Consider the following 22339-nt stretch of genomic DNA (forward strand, 5'->3'; position numbering starts at 1 on the left):
ACTTCAGCATAAGTGTCTGTTTCTAAAATAAGCAGAATTGGTCATCGGTGCTAATAAGCCCCAGAGTCTGACCAAATGAGACACCTAGACTCTAGAGATGCTGCTGTGTATCCCTTTGTCAAGAGATATAATCTACCTTTGACCGGTATAACTGGTACCACTTCTTCTTCAGTTATGAGTTCCTCTTCTTCATGAAGGTACTCTTCTTCCTCTTCATAATATTCCTCTACTTGGGTGACAACTTCCTCTTCAAAGGCAATCTCTTCTGGTTCTCTTCTTTTGGGTACTTCTGGCACTTTAAAGATATTATCTTTAGGTTTGACATTTACCAATTACTCAAGGAAATTAAGACACATAGGAACATAGCCATTTGTAACAGAAGAAAGATCAGGCTTTATCTTTCCCAGAGAAGAGTTTCACACGTAGAACTGAACATGACTTTTACAACAAAGAAGACAACACATTAAAAAGAATATTAGGTACCTCTAACAGGTGCTGTTACTTCTTTTTTAGCAACAAGTACTTTTTCTTCTGTGACAACTTTCTTGGGCTTCAAGGGCACTTGAAATTTAAGGAGATTTATTGTCAGAAACAGGCTACCTAGCCAATGCTTGCTTTGTCAGACTTTAAGCAGACAGAATAATTTTACAAGTCTTTCATGTGATAGATATAAAACTGTTCATCTATAAGAAGCTTTATATGTTCCATGGAAATGCTTCTGAACCTCACTGGGATAAAAACGGACAAAAGTACTCAAGTAAGTTTGAAGTAGCAGAACCCAGATGTGAAATTATGTTTAGTGTTCAGGTATCTCTGCTTGTAGGAAACATCCTTTACTGAAAAGCTAAATTTGCTTCTGGGTAAGTATGCTTTCTGAAAGTGCAGAGAAATTACTTCATACTTAGAAAAAAAAAAAAAGACTAGGCACTGAGTTAGATTTTTTGTTTTTAAGCCTTTAAAATAAGTTTAGAATGAATAAACAGGTATTAAACCGTGGTCAACACTGTTATATCATTATATCAATTTAGATAAGTAGGAATGTGTCAAATGGTTACCAATTTTAAATCCAAGTATTCTATTTTAAATATATTGTAGCCACAGCTGTTGTATCATAGGCTAAGGATACATTTCCAAACAACTTTTTGTTTTATAGGTAACATTATCTACTTATCCTATGTTGACAGATTTTTCTATCTAATAAATCCCGATGATAAAAGACATACAAAAACAAAATGAAGCAAAACACAGCTACCTTAATTTTAAAAGAGACATTATAAAAGATCACAATTTTGGAAGGAAATCATTATACCTTTAACAGCTGGCTCAGCCACCTGCTCTTTTTCACGTTTGGTAACTGAAATGTGTATTTTTTCCTCAACAAGTTTCTTTGGTTCTTCAGGCACTTTGAAGACATTAATTATTGAAGAACATTAAAACCAACCACACAAATACCATATAAATAAAAAATACACAAAAACTGTGAAATGTAAGAATCAGGACCACAACACATTCAGTAAAAACAAAAAACAGCAGACAAGGTAGTAAGACACATTTATAGAACACAGGTAACAAAGATGTTTCTCGTAGTTCTCACTCTGCAAAGTACCTTTGGGTGGTGGAGGTTTGAGTTTCTTGGGAATGGGCACTGGTACTTTTTCTTCAGGGACAGGTTTCTTCGGCACTTTAAAATATCAATATTAACAGATTTAAAAACCAGATTTCTCAAGAGTAGTAAGAACAAAAAGAAACACAATGTACAACATAATACCGCCCCCCCATACACACACACAATTTGTACGTTGCCACTTCAACATGTGTGTATAGCATGACAGACATGTATGAAACATGGGTCTCTTAGAACTGATAATATTTTTCTCACTGTACCTTTAGTTGGTGGGGCCTTTGGCTTTTTGGGAACCGGTTCTTCTTGGACAGGCTTTACTGGGAGAGGCTTCTCGGGTTCTTTAAAAGTACACACAGGGTATTTAATGTTAGACTTTGGAACATAAATAAAACATGCTATTGCCTAAATGGACTCAAAGAATGAAAGTAATACATCTTTTATTTACAGTGTAGCCATAGCCTCTAGAGCTGAATGAGAATCACAGGTTCAAGGAGATTAAGGCCTAAAAGCCCTAAACAAGCTTACAGTGCCCTTTCCTCCTGGCTCTTAGGTCACTGTAACTTTCTCTTACATATTAACATTTTCATTTCACTTCAGGTAGAAAAAAATCATGGTTAAGACTTCTTTCTAAATAATGTTGGCTTTTAATGCTATCTGTACAAGCACACAGAATGTTCTCAAAGTTAAGCTATGAAGTATCAGAGATTGGGTACATGAAATAATAATATTGATTCATTTCAAAATTCCAGTAGGAACTTAATTCTTTGAGTAAAATAAAGAAATTGCAGCTGAAGTTATACTCAACAAATCTGATCTTCATTAGATATAACATAACTGCTTGTGTTAGCCTCCTCTGTCTTTACTTCTGAAGCAGTCTTGTCAAGTTTTTTTTTAATATGAAATTTATTGTCAAATTGGTTTCCATACAACACCCAGTGCTTATCCCAACAGGTGCCCTCCTCAACGCCCACCACCCACTTTCCCCTCCCTTCCACCCACCCCCCCCCCCCATCAACCCTCAGTTTATTCTCAGTTTTTAAGAGTCTCTTATGGTTTGGCTCCCTCCCCCATGGTCTTAAGTTTCTCAGGATCCACATAAGAGTGAAAACATATGGTACCTGTCTTTCTCTGTATGACTTATTTCACTTGTCAAGTTTTGATGATGTGAACCCATCTTTTGAGTTTTACATCAAATGGAAAACATTTTTTTTACAAATATTTTTGACTCATGGAAAATACATTTTTCAAAAGACTATTGTACTCGATAATAACACATTTTAGAATAAGATATTCAGAAATTTCTGATCATGTATTACAATGATCATGGCCTTGCAGATAAACTCTTAACCCTTTTGAGAAAGAAACTTAGGGACATTTGCTATTTTGTGTCTAAGCAAAAATGAGGGGGAAATAGGTTAGTCTCAGAACCAAAGTTGAATAGTAACCTTAAGATTTATGGAGATTTTTTTCTAAAAGTTACCGAAGAACCAAAAAGTCCTGAATTTGTCAAATGAAGTAAAATTCTTTGCAAATGTCTTTGGGCATCCAAACTTCTATCCCGTTCTAATGGAATCTGAAAGTATTTAATGTGGTGTCAGGTGTGCAGTTTTGCTCATACCTGTGACATATTCTTCATGCTCTTTATACTCTTCATAATGCTCAAATTCACGTTCCTCATATTCTTCATATTGGTCATATTCTTCTGTTGGCTCATACTCCTCAAATTCTTTATAATCATATTCCTCATATTCTTCATATTCCTCTTCCCGTTCTACCGAAACGGTTTCTTCTTCTTGAGTGTAAGACCATTCTTTCTCTTCAGTTACAGTTACTTCTAGAATAATATTGACAACAGGCAGCATTTTACTTCAAGCCCATTTAGGAGTGATAGTGACGATGCACTTTGATTTCATTCTTACGTGATGGATTCATGCACTGGTTATGGGAGACCCTGACTGTCCTTTCTTCCTCAAGGTATTAAAGAATGTACATTTTGCTCTCTATGATTACAAATGTTAGATGTCCTGCCATAAGTCAACCTAAGCCAGTAAAGGTGGGAGTCAAATTAGGAAGTAGCAGGCAAAAAGCTGTATAGTTTTTTATTTAGTCAAAGCTCAACATACCTTTCACGGGAGGAGCTTCTCTTTTTGGAACTTCAACGGATACCTTTTCTTCTTTAACAGCTCTTTTTCTGATTTCAGTGACTTTAAAAAGAGTAATTATTAAAAGTGAATTACAGGATTTTGAATATGTACATGTTAAGAGCTACTGTGTATGAACCATCCACAGACAAAGACAACCATCACCATGCTCGTCATTATTTCTCATTCACATGGCAAGAAAAAAATCAATAGACTGGGAAATAAACATTGTCTATGATACAAAGGAATACTTTTTCCTAACCTGCTTAATGTTTCAAAGATATTGAATGCCTTTAAGAAGGTCAGGGAGTGTTTATAAGAGACTTCAAAAAGACACCCAGCCAGCATAAACAATGACTAGCAAACAAGCATTAGGCAGAAGCTTGAGTCACATAAGTAGTGTCTTTGCCTGAATTCTAAAGTGTTCTCAATAAGCTCCACTGGCACCATGTAGAAAATCCAGGCTTTAAAAAATTTGAAGTTTTGTCAAAGACTGCCACACAACACAATCATTTCGGCAGATGAGTTTAGTATACAGACAATAACATATTAGAAGACGAGTCCATTTTGAGGGCAAGTACACGTTTGGGGGAGCTTTGCACTTTTGTGGAAAAGAAGAAAGAGAGTACTTTCTGGTATCAGAAATGTTGAGTTTTGAAGTGACAGGAAATAGCATGTGCATATGACTTACTTTATAATAAAGTATTCAGATTATTTTCTCTAAAGATCCCAATTCCTCTAGGTTAACTTCAGTACCTACATGCTTCTTTCGAGTTTTGAAAAAAGTTGGTGTACCTTTTGCTGGTGGTTCCTCCTCTCTTTTAGGTTTGAGTTTTGGAATTTTTTCTTCTGGAACAGCTCTCTTGGGCTCCGCGGGCACTTTAAAGACAGATTTCACTTTAAAGACTTGTTTCCCTCATTCAAACCTCCAAAAGGCAGTCAGAGAATAGTAACTCAAACATAAAAGACTTGACAGTTGCATTCTTTCAAACATACAAAACAACTAGAGCAACAAGAACAACGAACAACACCCATATACCCAGTGCATTTGGTAAAGAGAATAGATTAAATACAATATTCTGTGTACTGAAAGGTCTCATGTACCTCTTGCTCTTGGAGGCTCTTCTTTTTTAGTCACAGCAACGTGAACTTTTTCTTCCTGAGTAATTTCCACATGCCTCTCAGTCACTTGAAAGATAATTTTAGGATTTGGGAGTTAAATTACTTACTTACAGTGGATTTTTTTTTTTTTTTTTGTATTGGCCAGAAAGTACTGTGATTTTAGACTATGACAATTCACAACACACACACCAATAAACGTCACAACAGGTTAATACTCCACCCATAGATAAGGCAATAATACACCATTGCCTCTGACATACACCAGTAACCCCCACACACAACGTGTGAGCCAAGGTCAGCAGTGAGAGGATGAAAAGACAAGACGCGGTTCTTGTTTTTGTGCAGGAGAATTTCATTTACCTTTGGTTGGGGGAGGTTCTTCTTTCTTAACCACTTTTGGAGGAACCCTTTTTTCTGGAACTGGCTTCTTTGGCTCTTCTGGCACTTAAAAGATATCAAGCAACACAATCAAGCACACAACGTGGAAAATCTTAAACACACGCACACGTTTTCTTGTTAGTGTTATACAAATCTGAAGAACGTACCAATTTACCATGAAAAAAACAGACATTGTGCAAGAAAGAATAAAATAAAGCCAATATACCTTTAGCTGGTGGAACCTTTTCCTTTTTAGGAACTGCAGCAGGGATTTTCTTTTCTGGCACAGTTTTCTTAGGTGCCTCAGGAACTTTAGAAAGATGAGGTTTAAGAACATCAGTTTGCATTACAGATAAAGTGACATGTGGGGCTTCACTTTTTGTAAAGACCATACGTACACACAAATATTAATGACTGAATCAGCAAAGATGTTGATACACGTGTGAGGACAAAATTCAGGCAGTCCTCAGAGGCTTTATAGCTATTAAAGCAAAGGGTATCATATTCTTTGAGAGAGAACTATACCTTCAGCTGGTGGAGGCTCCTCTACCTTAGCAGGAATTTTCGGTTTCAGCACAATCTTCTTCTCATGCTTCTCAAGCACTTGAAAAGATTACAAAATACACGTGTAGAAATGCCCAGATTCCTTTTTTTTTTTTAACTGCTTATTTATTTTTGAAAGAGAGAGAGCACACAAATGGGGAGGTGCAAAGAGAGAGGGAGACAGAGAATCCGAGCAGACTCTGTGCTGTCAGTGCAGAGCCCAATGTGGGGCTCAGTCTCACAAACCATGAGATCATGACCTGAGCTGAAACCAACAGTCAGGTGCTTAAGTGACTGAGCCACCCAGGTGCCCCCAGATTTCTTTTCGATAAAAGTATATGGAATCTTTTTACTTAGACATGATGGCTATCAATACTTGCAATACAAGTGATAAACTAACCACAAGAGGACATAAAGAATGGGACAAGCCAAACACACGTGGGGTCAAATTAACACAAGAGTCGGTGTACCTTCGGCAGGTTCGGCCTCCACTCTCTTAGAAATAATGTGCATCTTTTCTTCCACGACATATTCCCCAGGCTCTTCCATCACTTTAAAGACATCAGTTTTAAAGAAAAGTTGTAGTGCTTTTCAAGTTTAACTTCAGCTGTAATTTATTACTTCAAAGAGCAATTAAAATAATAAAAAGTTTAACACGTGCCAGATCCCCGATTGTTCCCATTTAAGATACCCAAAGAAGTGCATTTTAGTCAAAGCATGTGCCTCAATGAAGCATGTGGAAAATAAGTTTCAATAATTTAATTTTCAAGTGTATCATAAAGATAATAATGCTTGTATTCACAGGAATAACAGGACAAGTACACGACATAAAAAACAATCCTAGTGGCTAAATTAATAAGAGCACAAGCATTTGAAGATAGGTTTCAAAAATAACAGAGCACTCTAGGTTTGAAGGCTTCAGGGCAGCAACATACACTTGAGGAATCGTAAATGGGTTTATAAAAAAGCCTGTATTACATATGAAAAACCTACTGAGGACTTGGATACTGGGTGGTGTATTTTTTTCCATCTTTGTGGGGACAGGTATGGTAGAAGAGACAGGTGTCTTCATATGATTTTTGAATCTATGTGTATAGTATTATAGAATAGAATCTAGTTATAGACACATCTCTTTACACTAAAAGCCAACTTAACAGACTACCCATCCTCTCCCTAAATCTCCCAGGCTTAATGAAAACTTAAGAACATCATAGAACATCTCTCTTTTTAACTAGAGTCCATATACAGAAAGAGATTTATAATGTGTACTGTCAAAAGTTGAAATCAGATTCATGCAGTGAGAACTTTCTTTTTTTTTTTTAACGTTTATTTATTTTTGAGACAGAGATAGAGCATGAACGGGGGAGGGTCAGAGAGAGGGAGACACAGAATCTGAAACAGGCTCCAGGCTCTGAGCTGTCAGCACAGAGCCTGACGTGGGGCTCGAACTCACGGACCGCGAGATCATGACCTGAGCCGAAGTCAGCTGCTTAACCGACTGAGCCACCCAGGCGCCCCGAGAGCTTTCTTTATACACATGTTATGTTTGGTTTCCCAAACATGTCTAAAAGGGATGGGGCCCTCTTTGATCTATTAGATTCCTGACTTACACCCAACACCATGGCCTTTCCCAGGAAGCACAACAGAACCGGTGGGCTTCCTCTTGGGACTCATGTCCCGTCTTGCTCTGCTCCAAGCCATTCCGTTATGATTGCCCCTGGGAATTTTATATGGACTTTTCTTCCACGTGGAGAAGAAGTGGGGCACATTTATTAGCCAGAAATGCACTCTCAAGGGCATCTACATATAGAATTCTATTTATCTTTTTATTAGAAAAAGGGTCAATTTGTTACAGAGCTTACTGATTTTTCTTTAAAGCAGAGCTATGTCGGAACTTTCTTAAGGAAGTTCTTTCAGATATATAGCTTCAGCCAGAGTGCTGCACTTTAACAGTAAACCTAGTGGTATCTTACTCATTGAAAAGGACTGAAATAAAGCTTATTGTTCAATCCTTATGAAGCAATAGAGAACTAGCATTATAGGTATGGGGACATCTGAATAGCTAATTCAATCAAAGATATTACATCATTGTTTTCTCCACACATGAAATATAAGAAAAGCCTATGTGTTCAGTGCTTCACTATCAAACATGGCCTTGACTTCTGGAATATAATAACACAATTTCTTATTCATTTAAAAACTGTGAGTTGTGCTATCAACACTGCTTTATGTTACCCATGTTTTAGACATTAGACTACCAGGTGAAGTTTATGCTAGCCCACCATGCTGAAATCGAGTCCTGTCTACTGAAAGGATACATGTGTATGGCGATACGTGCACCATGAGTAACCTATAAATATGAAGCCTTTTCTCTCCCCCTTACCTATAGCCAAGTAAGAGAGGATGGACAAGAAATACATTGGATGTTTACTCTAAGTCCTGCTCCTGAATCTTGTGTTTTGATCAACAGATACATCTAATGAGGCCCACAGATGCTCACTGAATTTGTGTCACTTTCATTAATCTGAGAAACAATCTGTGAAAGAAAACAGCCCATCAAGACTCCAGATCATCTCTGGATCAGGGCATTGTTTACCTTCATATTCTGTAACTTCCACTTCCTCCTCCTCCTCCTCTCTTTCCTCTTCTCTATAAACTGAAACGGACACTCTTTCCTCTTCTGCTGAATAACTCCACTCCTCCTCTGCAGATATTTTAAAAGATAATATTTAATTTAAATTCAGTCTCCTGAAATACTGGTAATAGCCATATGTTCCCTACAGATAGATAATGGTTCTTCTCTGCTGAGGGCGTGGCTTCATAGTGCTTCCCTCATTACATGGAAGTGAGAGCTGATTTAAGATAAGAGAACAGTACAGCCCAAGACTGAGAAGAATATTCAGATGATGTCCAAGTGTGGCCACTTTGGACAATTATCACATTTTCAGCACCCCGTTCACTGTCTTGGAATGATTTAGGACCAATGCAGACACAAAAGACTCAGTCTCAGAAAGCTATGGCATGTAGACACCGATAAGGACAACTTGTAAGGTAAACAGTCACATCTGGAAAGAAGGACATTGAGGAAACACACACACCCATTTCCTCCCTCACTTCTGATTATATACCTTCATGTCGCATGACTTCCACTCTTTGAGGAACTGCAACAGATAGTTTTTCTTCGGCAGCAAATCTTTTTTCTTCTACCACAGTTTTCTTAGAAACTTCAGCTTTAAAAAAGCATTAAAGTTGAAGTTTAAATTTTAAGAATCTTAATAATTTTCTCTCCCTAGGAGTTTGGGTAATAAATACACAATATACCGTTCTCACTAACACAATGGGAAAACAAGTTACGTAACATATCACAATGATGTACACATAACAATTCAATCAGAAGAGAGACAGAGGGTCACGCAGAAAGACACGTGATGGAACAAAGGAAGAATTCACAAGCTAAAAGATTTTTGTCAAATCCTACCTCGGGGAGGAGGAGCTTTCTTAGCGACAGGAACTGGCACAGGAACTTTTTCTTCAGGGACGGGTTTCTTACGTAGAGCTGGCACTTTAGAAACATGTACTTTTAGCACCTCAGAGTCATCTCACCGAAGGCCAACCCCAAACACAGATATACACCCACAATGCACTCAATATCACAGAACTAACAAAACTATCATTTGCCTTGTCACATAATATTATGTAAGATGGTTCTTGGAAAGAGAGAGAGGCGATACCTTTTGGTGGTGGAACTTCTTCCTCTTTTTGAGGAACGGGTCTTTTTTCTTCAGGAACTTTCTTCTTTGGTATTTCTGGCACTTAAAGAATAGTATTTGATTTTAAAATTCCCAGAATGGCAAAATAAATGAGCAACACAGAATTGGCATGCCCATGAAAGAAGACATGCAATTAAAGAAGCCTCAAGGAAAGACAAGGTTATTTATGAAGATGGAATTAAGTACCTGCTGGTGGTGGAGATTCTTCTCTTTGAGTAACAATGGTTATTTTTTCTTCTGTGACAACCCTCTTCTGTACTTCAGGAACTTGAAAAGACATGAATTTTTAGAAATGAATTTATATTTTCCCAAGTAGCTAATTTACAGCTATTTTGTAAAAGAGTAGGCAGGTGGACAGGCACTTCTGTTGAATTATTACTCACACCATAAAACACTCATTTTGAATTAAAGTAACTCAACACATAAGGAAACACAAAAGTGTTTTGTACTCAAGACATAAAAATAGGGCTCCTTTACCACGCAAGACACTGTACCTTTAGCTGGTGGAACTTCCTTTTTCTTTGCGACAGGAACAGGAATCTTTTCTTCAGGGACCGGTTTCTTTGGCACCTCTGGGACTTAAAGTTTTTTAAACAGAACATTAGTTCAGACATATACCACTTTTATGAATGGACATAGGCACATACACAAATCTTTAGTAGTTAATTAACGTTATAGAGTTTCGATGTATTGGCAAAATAACACAGAAAATTAGACTATAATGTTACAAAGGTCATGATGTGATAAATGCCACAAGTAGTGTTACAGAAGCATTCAAGCAATTAAAAGTGAGTTATATACACAAAAAGATATGTACATAACTTATTTACATATCGGTATGCTTTTGATAAAACAAACCAGTGACTACACAAACAATATAGTGTGTAGATATAGAATATAGCAAAGTGTTGTGATGTTTTGTATGGAGAAATGGAATCCATAATGACAATGGAGTTAATTTATCTAAGACTATCTTAGACTAAGACATATTTAGAATAATTGTATCTACATGTTAGCATTTTTTTCCCATCTCTCTTCTGATTTTGTTTGTTTTTGATGCAACCGTAGTGTGTTGAAAAATCAGGAAACACTCATTCTAGAGTAAATTGGCTTTTCCATCTGATATCCATGTGTCAATGGCTTTGGGAGCTCTGTGTGTGAAATTTTGTGGGTATGTGCATATATTCTTTTCTCTAAGAGGCTTCATTGTTTTCAAAAGGATCTCTGACCCAAAAAGGTTAACAACAGTTTAGTTTATCTAAGTGTTGATGGTGTGGAATTTTGAACCAGCAGATGTATTTTATTTTAACAGGATGCATTACCAGCAATAATTGTTTCCATTTCAAACAGGATAGCAGTTTTTGTGAACTCCTGCACTTCTCTACTTGCATTTGTAACATCTCGATGTAATTATACAGATACACATTTCTGTCTGTATATATTATCTATATATGGGTGTTTATGCATATCTATATATGTTACTATGTGTATTTATTTCAATGGTGAGACATGTCTCTGTGTCTCCTTCAGGAGTGATCAAGTGGCTTTGGTATGAGTATTGGTTTTAGTAATATGATCTTTTAATATATTTTATCTTCATATACTCATTATATTTTAATGATTAGATAATCAGAAATCATTTTACAAATCATTCGATTAAAAAAAAAAAAGACCCAGAATTCTGAAACAGTCAAGAGTTTGAGAAAGAGGAGAAACAGATTTGATTCAGGAAGAAACTGGACAATGGAAGTCAGGCAAAATGGGAACATGATGATTTCAGTAAGCCTAAATTGGATGCTACTGAATTCTTGCTGAATCTCTCTGTAACAGACCAGATGTGTGCAGTCTGTAGTTTCACTGCATCCATAAAGTCTGTCTTATACCACCACCCACCCCCACAAAACAAACCAAATTCAAAAGCAAAGTAAAGGATTAGCACATCGAATCCAAACATACCTAGACCAAAAGGCCTCTGACTAGGTAATAGATAATCGTAACATTTATGGCAAATACTGACATTCAATTAAAGTCGGGAAACACGGTGAAAGTACATGTCGAAAATCAATGTTTCCCACTATTCTAGACTCACCACTATGGACTTTTCAGAAGAGTGACAGTTACTAGCAGCATTGTACAATCTTTGTCTAGTTAATATTCAGTTCTGCCAAACACGTCAGAAGGTTGCTACTCTTTGTCTCTCATTATAACTCATGGAAGTGTTTTGTATTAAGAAAAACATCCCAGGGGCGCCTGGGTGGCGCAGTCGGTTAAGCGTCCGACTTCAGCCAGGTCACGATCTCGCGGTCCGTGAGTTCGAGCCCCGCGTCAGGCTCTGGGCTGATGGCTCAGAGCCTGGAGCCTGTTTCCGATTCTGTGTCTCCCTCTCTCTCTGCCCCTCCCCCGTTCATGCTCTGTCTCTCTTTGTCCCAAAAATAAATAAACGTTGAAAAAAAAAATTAAAAAAAAGAAAAGAAAAACATCCCATATATAAGGGGTGAAAGAGTTTTTCTTCCAAACACGCCTGCTGAATACGAGTTTCACAAAATTTCTTCTTTCTGAGACAGGAAAGATATTAAAAATTTAAGACAGCAGTTTGACATAGTTACTTCTTTTAAGAACACTTTGGTGATGTCTTTGGGATGTTCAGTGTCATAAATAATGCATGCCAAGAGTACAGCCCTGGAAGGTGGTAAACAAATGAAAAACACGAGGGGCATCTAAAAGACACAAAATACTAAGACAGCATAGCATGCGGTTGAAGACCACATAAAACAAAAGACTGGCATTTGAGGCAAAGGGTTGCCCCATGATCAGTTCTGGTGTACCTTTTGGGGGAGCAGCAGGTTCCTTTTTGGGTACAGGAACGGGCTTTTTCTCCTCTGGCACAGGTTTCTTGGGAACTTCAGGAACTTTAAAGATACCATTGTTGAAACAATGTTGAGAATTCGAGTCTCCTTCTGAGACATTTAAGATTATACTAAAGCATAAATCCTCAGTAAGAGTGTAAGAATTTAGGAAGTAATTAAACATGCTCTACTTGTGGTAGAAATGTATGCTAAATAAATCAGTACCATAGAGACACTACATACATTCCATGAAACAAAGACCCAGTTAGTATGGTCTAAATGTTACTGATACTCGTATAATACATTACCACAATTAATGAAATAAACATACACAGAACTAAATACATTACAAATGGTTGACAGATGCTGTTTCGTTAATACACAGATCCCATAGAAAAAGATACAAAAAAAAAAAAAAAAGACAGACATGGAGAAATTTTTTTCCCAAAATATTATTCTACCTTTGGCTGGTGGGGGCTCCACCTTTTTAGGAACGGGAACAGCAACCACTTCTTCTGGGACTGGTTTCTTAGGTGGCTCAGGGACTTTAAAAAAGAGTGCCATTTTTGAGAAATCTTGTGTTTTTACAACAAGGTATATGTGGTTGCAAGGTAGTGTTAAAATAAAGTGTAGACATTTCTCTTTTATGACAAACGAATGCAAGAAACTTCTACGTGAGAAACGAGTGTGAAGGGAACTGAAAATGTGGCTGTTAGTCACCTTCGACTGGACTGCAGGAGCCTCCACTTTCCTAGAAAGTGCCCCAGATGCCAGTCTTAGAAACTTTATGTGTACAAAGTGACTGCATTATAATGATTGCATTAGATTACCTTAAATAGTTTTTGTATCCTAAATATGTAACGATTTGGGGAGGGGGTGTGAGGGAAGGGGAGCCCTAATTTGTAGCAGCTGCCATTTTCCAATTTCTGTGATGGTGCAAACACTCCCTCCCTGGCTACTGAGCATGGTGACATTGTCATGGACTTGGGAAGAGATGTGCAGTTGCCCACCGCAATCCAGTACTTCGACTACGTAGGCACAATAGATGGAAACAACCTCAGAGACAGAGATAATAATAATAAAGTGCAGTAAAAGTGGAAGCAGAGAGTTTTAACTATGATCATGGTTTTTAATATAATTTGTTTAATTGTAAGTTCATATAGTTTAACTTTCAGTCATGGAGGTATTGCACACTGGGTCGCAGCATCCCTGAAACTTAACCATCAGCTCTGGGGGAGTTGGTATGAGCTGGCTCCAGGACATCAAATCTCTATTTCCAAAAAGCTGGTCGCTAGATTGTAAGGTCTCTGAAGCAGAGAACAGAGTTTCCATTTATGCTCATTCCTCTCTCTTGTGTGCTCCTCATGGTCTCCCATCCCCCTGTAATGTCCATTGTACACAGTGGCCATAGGTCTGCTGACCATGTGACCAAATCCATTATACAATATTAACATGTCCGGACGCTTGGATCTGCTATAGAAATTTTAAAAGATTTTAAACTTAGAAGGAATCACTAATACCTTTAGGTGGAGGCTCAGTCTTTTTGGAAACAGCAACATGAATTTTCTCTTCAGTAACAGTTTTCCTTTGTACCTCAGGGACTTTAAAAAAATGTACATTTTAATTACTGGTGTGCCATATTGTGGGTGGTAATTATAATTTACAAAGAATATTGAAATACGAATTAAAACAGAGACAATGTGCAATGAAAAGATGACAGAGAGCTACAAGGAGACAGAGATGCCTATAGAATCACAAGTTAGGTAAGAAGAAGAGGGATAAAAATTCATCTGACGCCCTTCCATCTGAGCCCCCAAATTCAAATGTGCCTTATACCTGTGACTGACACTTCCTCCTCTGTGTGAGAAGCAAAGAACATCTCTTCTTCTGAAATAACCATCTTCTTTGTATGCACAGCTGGGACTTCAAAGAGAGCATTTCACATTTAGTATTTGTTTTTCTAAGACAAGATACCAGATCAAATACATAGATTACATACTCTGTGTAAGTCTTTAGATACAGAATGAATGGGTTAATATGAGAGCTTGAGAATAAAGTCAGTATTGACAAGAAAACAAATCATATTTTGATATATAAGGACAAACAACCCATGCAGCCTTTACCAAACATTATTAAGTGGGAATCAAATAGACACAACTTCTTCACACATAATGTGGTGCTTTTCCAAATCCATTACGGTTTCTTCACATGAACAAGAGGATGGGGAATATTATATGCAATGGGATGCATTGCATAGTAAAGTTAGAAGACTATTCATTAAACAAAGCCTTCCTTAGATTAAAAAAAATTATGTAATTTTAAAGCAAAATTAGAAACAAAGGGAATGTTATTATGTCCTTAAGTTATGCATTATGTGCAACTCGACATAAAATATATACTGTATAAACATGTCTTCATGTTGGTAGTTTCAGGTTTGTGAATTGTTTAGTAATATATGTACACATATCCATAGACATAAATAAAAATGTTTAAAACTTGTAGCTGGAAAGACAAAGATGTATACCTTTCACTTCAATTACTTCTTCCTGCACTGGAGTCCGAGAAGGTTTTTGTGGAACAATCTTCTTTGAAACTTCGGGTACTTAAAAAATATGTACAGATATATTTGTATTGTGAAGAATATGGATTTGCACAAAATTTAAAAATACTTTAGATGATTATATAAATAACTAACACGGGAACATACATCAGTAAACAGACGACGTGTGTACATGGTACTAGAAATGTCTTAAATCATAATACCTTTGGTAACTTGAACTTTCTCCTCCTCCATTCTTCGAGAAGTCTTTTCAATTTTTTCAACTACTGGCTTCTTTATAACTGCAAGCATTTTAAAGAAATTGCAGTACTTTTAGAATTTCTATTAAAATTCTCTCTTTCTCCCTATGTATCCATATATGTATGTATATATGTTTACATGCATATATAATATGTATATAATTTTAAAGAAAGAAACAAGTTTGGTACTCTGAACTTTAAGTACAAGGTTCTGTACTTCAAATATTTTGGTTATTTTTAAAAATATTTATCATAATAATCTTTTTATTATCTTTTTAAATTTTGCATTAAATAAATTAGATATTCTTAGGAAAAAAATTCGTTGATACAATAAAGCTTAGAGAAGAAGTTGTGCCTATTGGATTGAACTGGTGGTTTATACATCTTTGCCAAACAAGCCATGATAATGATGTCGATGCTCTGATCTACTTAAATAATTCTAATTACATACCTTTTGGAGGCGGTGCTTTCTTTTCAGGCACTTTTGCTGGAACTTTTCTCTCACGGGATTCTTTAACAAAAACAGGAATAAGAAGGGATGCTTAAATAGGTGAGTTCTAGTAGTTTGTATCAATTGCAAAGGAAATCAGAATATATAATCATGGAAAGTATTGTGTTTGGGATCATTATTGGAAACACGATCTCTTGCAGCTGGATTTCGAAGCAGGATCAAGCAGAGATGCAGCAAGGTAGTGGGAGTAAACCCTGAATTTCTGCATTAGAAAATAGCACTCGTAATTCAGTAATAGGACTGAATGTTTCCGCTTACAATGTCAAAGCCTGAAAATAATTACAGAAACTTAAAGATTAAGTTTCTAAAAATTTCTAACCTTAAGACCTAAATGATCATTTCATTGATTTCATATCCATTACAGATCAGGGTAACAACATTGAAAATATGAGGAACTGAGAAGAAGGAGAACAAAAGGCGCCCAGTTGATACATACCTTCGTGAACCTCCTTTTGCACTTGAATTACTTCTTTCTCTTGGTAAATTTCTTCCCACTCTTCCTCCCCTTCGTCATAACCTTCTTCCCTTTCATAGTATTCCTGGCCTTCCTCGAAATCTTCTTCCCATTCCTCATGAACCTCCCTTTTAGCTTCTACCTTGGTCTCCTCATAATCTTCATCTGGTTCTTCATAATAAGGTTCTTCAAATGGCTCCGTGTATGGTTCCACTTCTAGTTCGTCGTAAGGTTCTTCCAAAGATTCAATGAAAACTCTCTTCTCCTCATGGACGGCACGCTTTTTCTCATACACGGCTTCTTTTTCTTTCTGAACCTCTTTCTTTCTGGTTATGGTTTTTATCTTCACTTCTTCCGCCTTGGAGGATACATCGATAATTTCAGGAGCTAAAATGAATGAATGAATGAATGAATGAATGAATGATACATCAAATGACAATATTAGCATATTAATTATATCCATTATCCATAATTATATCCATATCCAATTACTTCATAAACCAAAGCCTGTTGTCAAACAATATCAGTGTTTGGATCTCAGTGTTATGTCGATAATTTGTCATATTTTCTGTGTGTTGAGTCCATTTAAATTTTTGTTGACTATGGAACACAATAAAGAGTATCAAGATGCACTCTACTCTTAATTTGAGGATTTTTCCAGTGTGAACAAAACAGCATTCAGTAAATATCAAATGGACACACCCTCCATTGTTCTAAAGGACCTCCAGTTTGCGAAGCCCCTGGTTTCCCACAAGGATATTTTAACATTTGATCATTTAATGGAATTTATATTTAATGTTAACCTCTATTTAAGTTTCTAATTATTCTTTCAGAAACATTTCTAATTTTAAAGCTACATTTCTGATAGTTGAATATGACTCTCTTATCAGTTTTGTAAAGATGATACTTAAAATTATGTAACCAAGTCAAATAGTTGTTTTTATAACAACAGCTTAAAAAAAATGAAGGCTAACATTGTTTACGTGATCCTTAGTACTTGTGTTAACTACAACTAAAACAATAAGGATGCTGCCTCCCTTTCCACCCCTCACCACTGCTGTTTCCACTGAGGCTGACTGCATCAACGTCGCCTCTGATTCCCTTTCTGGGATTGGAGCAATAGGAAATCGTCATTTCTAGTACTAATTTGAATATGGCAGAGGAGATGCCACAACTTTACGATCAACTAGAAGCCTCATATTTAAAAAAAGAATCCAGAGCGGAGATGCAAATCTCAGGAGTAAATAAAAATATTTAACAATATCATTTCATTTACCTTTTGCTGGAATTAAGGCAGTAGGAGGCAGGGGCTTCTTGGCAACCTCTGGGATTTAAAAGAATAGAAAATACGTTTATCTTTAGATCATGCATTATTTAATGTTTACCAATCCTCTGCGCTTTGTTAGTCATTTGTACTATCTGTGACTACTAGACTAAATGCCTTTATAACTTCCAAATTTAGCCCACCAGAATTGCTAGGCAATGCCATATTAACAAAAATGGGGAAAGGCTGAACTCTGATTCTAGTTTAGGTCGATTTAAAACAATTTCAATGAACATGAAACATGAAGAGACTATTCAATAAGTCTAATGCCAGAAAATAAGGCGTGTTTCATTTTTTCAGTGGTTAACTATGAAGTTGAGAAAATATCCACACTTTTTGAGCTTCCTCTTATACCATAATGTTTCACAAATGGTCACTCAGGGAAACATCTCTGGGAATGGTGCCTTGTGCTCCTGGACTCTCCTTCCTTCAGGAGGACTTCCTTACTCTAATCTTGGTTAAATAGGTAAAACTATTTGCTTCAATTTAGTTATCTAGTCTCCCTCCTAAAACACTTCCAGGATTTGGTACAAATGGAAGTAACTGAATTGATCCTCCTTCAAAAAGTGTTTTATTTTTCTTCAGGGACTGGCAGCAAGATGAGCCAGGAAGGGTTGTGAGTTGGGCTGGAACAGCCACTGAAATTAGCATCAGTCCTTGGCCTTCTATTGGTACAACTGACTCCAGAGCAGCCATGGGACTGGAGGTGCCATCCAGAGATAACAAGAGCTCTGGTGCTACTGCTGTGTGCCATGGACAGACACAGGCACAGGTGGACAGGGAAGAAAAAAAGGAGAAAGTAGAAAGTTGACGAAAAGAAAGTGAGGACTGAGTTCAATCAAGAAGAGGGCGTGAGTGAAGGAAGGCAGAGGTTCCATTTTGTGAATTCAAACTCTTACCTTCCTCAGCCTCCACTATTTGGCATTAAAAATTGTTAACCAGGAGAAAAGCAGTAACATTCAATTTTGACTAATTAATTATAATACCTGTAGGTGCCTCTTCTTTGGGCTTTGCAACAACTTTTTTGGCATCTTTCTTCACAGCTTTTTTGGTCACTAAAAAAAAGAATGTCAGAGGTAAACAAGTAAAATGTTTCCAGGCTTTGATGGTAATGAGATCTTGCAACATTATTGCAAGATACCTTGTTTAAGAAAGGTCTTGTGCTAGAATGCAGAAAATGTTTTTTGGATGGAGATAGAATATGTAGGGTGATTTTATGCCTGTCTACAGTTCAAGTTTTCAAAACACCGAGCCCATGAACCTGTGATACCATAAATAGAAAAGGTCCACATTTTCACTTTGTTTCACTTAGATAAGAGCACTTTAAATTTGTCAGAAAGAAGAACAAGTGAATTAGTAAACTTAAAAGTCCTATCTATGATACTGTAGTAGTATTCTTTGTTGTTGCTGACATTATACTTTGATCATGGCCCTTACTCATAACTTGATTACAGCTTTTGATATTCATGAATAACACAGTTTTTAACTTTTAAAATAAGGTCTCATATTTTAGTGGGTAGTCAAACTTAGCCATGTTGACAGTATCATTCCAAGACTCATTCATTAAGATATGATTATTATTTCTGACAACACATGTAAATGGAAATTTAATTTATGATTTTTAATTCTTGTTCTTCTTTGCTCTCAGAAGTAGATGAAATATACTTAACTATTCATATAAGTTATAAAAATGCTTTTGTTATTGAGATGGATTCATCACAAAACTGGAAGTTTTTCATTTTTTGTTTGTCTACTATAGTTTCCCTGAGGCTGGCTGAAAACTAGCTCAACCTCTTGACACCAATGGTAGCAGATATTAGGGGACTAGCATGCCAAACCCTGGAAACTGCTACACAAAAATCTGACTATGGAAATATCTGGTTTTGACATGCAGATTTTTTTTCCTGATGCGAGAATTCTGACAGCAATTCTCAACTTTCAGAACTCTAGAAAGTCCCAGGAAGTCTGCTGACTGATTTAGTTGAATAGCTTGGGGGACAAATAGCATAATTTGTCTATTGAAGTATTTGAAAAGGGAAATTCCCTGACATACTCAAGAGCTCTTTATCAGTTAACTCATTCCTTAGCTAAGGAAAAAAGAAATCAAATATATCAAAGATGTTCTAAGTCATATTTTTGTAACAAAACAGCAAATTTTAAAAAGGCGTTAACATTGTAATTGAGAAAAAAATACAAACTATAATTTGCAACATGACCATAAACTAGTATGGGTTATCCTCAGGAACTTCACTAGAAATTAATTCCATTATATATATATATATATATATACACACACACACACACACACACGTATACACATGTATATATACATATACATATATATACATATACGTGTATATATACATATGTACATGTGTATATATGTATATATACATATACACTATAAAATATATTGTACATATATATACATATATAATAAGAAACATGAAATCAATTTGCCATTAATGTTTAAGTGATTCCATTAAGATAAAATATTTTAATATCAAGCACTGCATTTGGTTTGATGGTTATTTTCATAGTTTTAATCATATGTCTGTCTTACACATATTTAAAGTATTGAAAGTAAATAATTTACATTTTGAAAGGCAATTCAACCTGTTGACCACTAGAGGGCCAACACGTTGCATTTGACAACATTTTCCAGGTCTGCAATAATTAATTATATACTTTGACATTTAGGTAGATAACATAAAATACCTTCAATGCGTTTTGCTGGTGGTTTCTTTTCTTCAGGTGTTGGTAGCAACAGAGGAATAGGAGGAACAACCGTAGGAGGGATTTCTGAAGAAAAGAAATGCCATCATCATGGTTTGGTTTTTTATTTGGTGTGAAGTATAATGAAAAGTCTGATTCATTACTTTCAGTACTCAAAGGTGTTATACTATAAATTAATCAACCAGAGAAAATAAAAATAGCATGTATTTATAATTGTTACTACTCTTCTGCTTTGATTTTTAAATATACAGTGAAGAATATGATGTGTTCTGGCTTTCTGCTGTGGTTTGGCATCGCTAATTTCCTAATGGTAGAAAATTGTTGCTGCAAGCCCAGGGGTCTTGGTGTTGGGTCTTACCTTCTGGAGGGACTGCTCTGATAGGCATGGTTGGGATTGGAACCCTGGAGTCAGGAATATCTGAAAAGGAACATTTAACGATCAGCATCGAGGGATTGAAACAACACATATTTATTAGACAACTAAGATGTGTTTGTCAGGCATTTACCACAGCAGAATCTAATCTACAGACACCTGTATATAGAATCTAATATAGAGAGATATTAGAATTCTTTTGTAAGTAACCACATAGGCAGGTTGATTCCCTGTGAAAACTGGTTTTGTTCTATGGCCACACAATTGTGGCATGATCCTAGATACCAGCTAGATGAGACCTTATTATCTCTAATTTCCCAAGCTCACAAAGCCTAACATTTATCTTATTTCCTGAAAATAATTTTTACTGAATAATATTGGACTGAAAAAATAAACAATACTTTTAGACTTTTCAGTTTGGCTTCTATCATTTACAAAATTATGTTGACTATATGGTGAACAAGGGTTGATTTCTTTTCTTTTCTTTCTTTTTTTTTTTTTTTTTTTTTTTAACTTACCAGGAGGCTTCATCTCAAGTTTGATTTCTGCAAAAGAAAAAAAAATGACATTTTTGTATTTAGAATCCTCTGGGCAGGCTTCGTTGTTTCAAAGGCTGCAGTGTGACTTTCATGGGGTGTTTTCTGACCTTTAGTTGTTAGGTACAGTTCAGCTGTGCTTCTGGCTTCACCTCTTGGTTCCAGTCGAGCAATTACCGAATAGACACCTAAGGAGAAGAATCCTCAAACTTTGTTTTCTGGTGTTTGTAAATTACCCTTCTTTATTTAAATACAGGATTTAATTTGAATTTGTTTATGTATATTTAGATATAATTCTCTTTCCTTAAAAAGTATTCTATATAAAATTACAGAGTGTAAGTGTAAATTTGGGTACAAGTATATAAAATGGACAAGATTTAAATGATATATTCACAAGGACCCTGTGAACTGAATTACCTTCATCATCTGGGGTCACATTGTGGATGGTCATATAATGGCAGCGACCATCATTCCTGAAGTTGTATTTCTGGCTCTCAGTCAGTTCTGTTGGTCCTTTATACCATGTTACAATGGCATCATCAAAGGACACTTCACATTCGAAGGTGGCAGACTGATGCTCACTCACCACAATGTTCTGTATGCGTTTCGTAAACTGAATTGGTTCAGCTGCACAAAGAGGAGTCAAAGTTAGATTGTACAGGGAGGAAGTTTTTGTAGTCTCCTTTCTCCTCAGACAGTTAAACTCTCCATCTTTGTCTCCAGTTGGAATATAACAAAGGCCGAAAATGTAAAACAAAAAAGAAAGAGCTCTTGTCTGCATCAGTAACAAAAAATTATCCCAATACTTAAGTGTATTCCTTCAAGACCAGTGTAGGAAAGTATAAAGAAATCCCTGAGAGTCCTTAAAATATTTGCACAAAGGCAACAGTCAAAGGTGCTTATAACCCAAAAGTCAAATTAAACTTTAAAATGTTAGTGAAATTTGGGTTCAAAATAAAGGGAACATAAACTTAACTTTACTCTGTAATTTATTCTCCTTTGACATTCTATCTTCTGTAAAAATAATCTTGCTATTCAGGACCTAGAATTGTTTATTATCTACTATGTTATAACTTTCCTTGTGAAATAATGTAAACTCAGTAGGAAGTCTGGACTTTAAAATTTCACAAGATTCATTTATCAGATTCTGAAACCTGCTTGTAAGCACCTGTGGACATACAC

The 22339-nt window shown here is 36.2% G+C and overlaps 1 protein-coding gene across 3 annotated transcripts in view; it reads right to left on the minus strand.

The window, feature by feature from the left end:
• TTN (titin) overlaps window positions 1-22339 on the minus strand; it is a 275680-nt gene that overhangs the window by 146947 nt on the left and 106394 nt on the right. Inside the window, exons 106-139 of one of the 3 annotated variants that reach the window (XM_040475508.1) lie at window positions 21575-21784; window positions 21268-21345; window positions 21140-21166; window positions 20607-20666; window positions 20231-20314; window positions 18499-18567; window positions 17465-17512; window positions 16171-16575; window positions 15675-15734; window positions 15188-15265; window positions 14949-15026; window positions 14261-14347; window positions 13945-14025; window positions 12886-12969; window positions 12404-12487; window positions 10073-10156; window positions 9765-9845; window positions 9540-9620; window positions 9287-9370; window positions 8937-9038; window positions 8405-8512; window positions 6279-6359; window positions 5791-5868; window positions 5492-5575; window positions 5248-5331; window positions 4870-4953; window positions 4561-4644; window positions 3748-3828; window positions 3243-3458; window positions 1885-1962; window positions 1607-1681; window positions 1310-1402; window positions 484-561; window positions 137-295 (exon numbers count right to left, since the gene is read on the minus strand). The exons of the other annotated variants lie outside the window; for them this stretch is intronic. Of the exons in view, the coding sequence (XP_040331442.1) occupies window positions 137-295; window positions 484-561; window positions 1310-1402; window positions 1607-1681; window positions 1885-1962; window positions 3243-3458; window positions 3748-3828; window positions 4561-4644; window positions 4870-4953; window positions 5248-5331; window positions 5492-5575; window positions 5791-5868; window positions 6279-6359; window positions 8405-8512; window positions 8937-9038; window positions 9287-9370; window positions 9540-9620; window positions 9765-9845; window positions 10073-10156; window positions 12404-12487; window positions 12886-12969; window positions 13945-14025; window positions 14261-14347; window positions 14949-15026; window positions 15188-15265; window positions 15675-15734; window positions 16171-16575; window positions 17465-17512; window positions 18499-18567; window positions 20231-20314; window positions 20607-20666; window positions 21140-21166; window positions 21268-21345; window positions 21575-21784 (3348 nt within the window). The remainder of the gene's footprint in view (window positions 1-136; window positions 296-483; window positions 562-1309; window positions 1403-1606; window positions 1682-1884; window positions 1963-3242; window positions 3459-3747; window positions 3829-4560; window positions 4645-4869; window positions 4954-5247; window positions 5332-5491; window positions 5576-5790; window positions 5869-6278; window positions 6360-8404; window positions 8513-8936; window positions 9039-9286; window positions 9371-9539; window positions 9621-9764; window positions 9846-10072; window positions 10157-12403; window positions 12488-12885; window positions 12970-13944; window positions 14026-14260; window positions 14348-14948; window positions 15027-15187; window positions 15266-15674; window positions 15735-16170; window positions 16576-17464; window positions 17513-18498; window positions 18568-20230; window positions 20315-20606; window positions 20667-21139; window positions 21167-21267; window positions 21346-21574; window positions 21785-22339) is intronic. 3 annotated transcript variants of the gene reach the window in all.

Source organism: Herpailurus yagouaroundi, unplaced genomic scaffold (assembly GCF_014898765.1).
Source record: "Herpailurus yagouaroundi ecotype Mexico unplaced genomic scaffold, PumYag 140, whole genome shotgun sequence".
In the NCBI taxonomy this organism is placed as follows: Eukaryota; Metazoa; Chordata; class Mammalia; order Carnivora; family Felidae; genus Herpailurus; species Herpailurus yagouaroundi.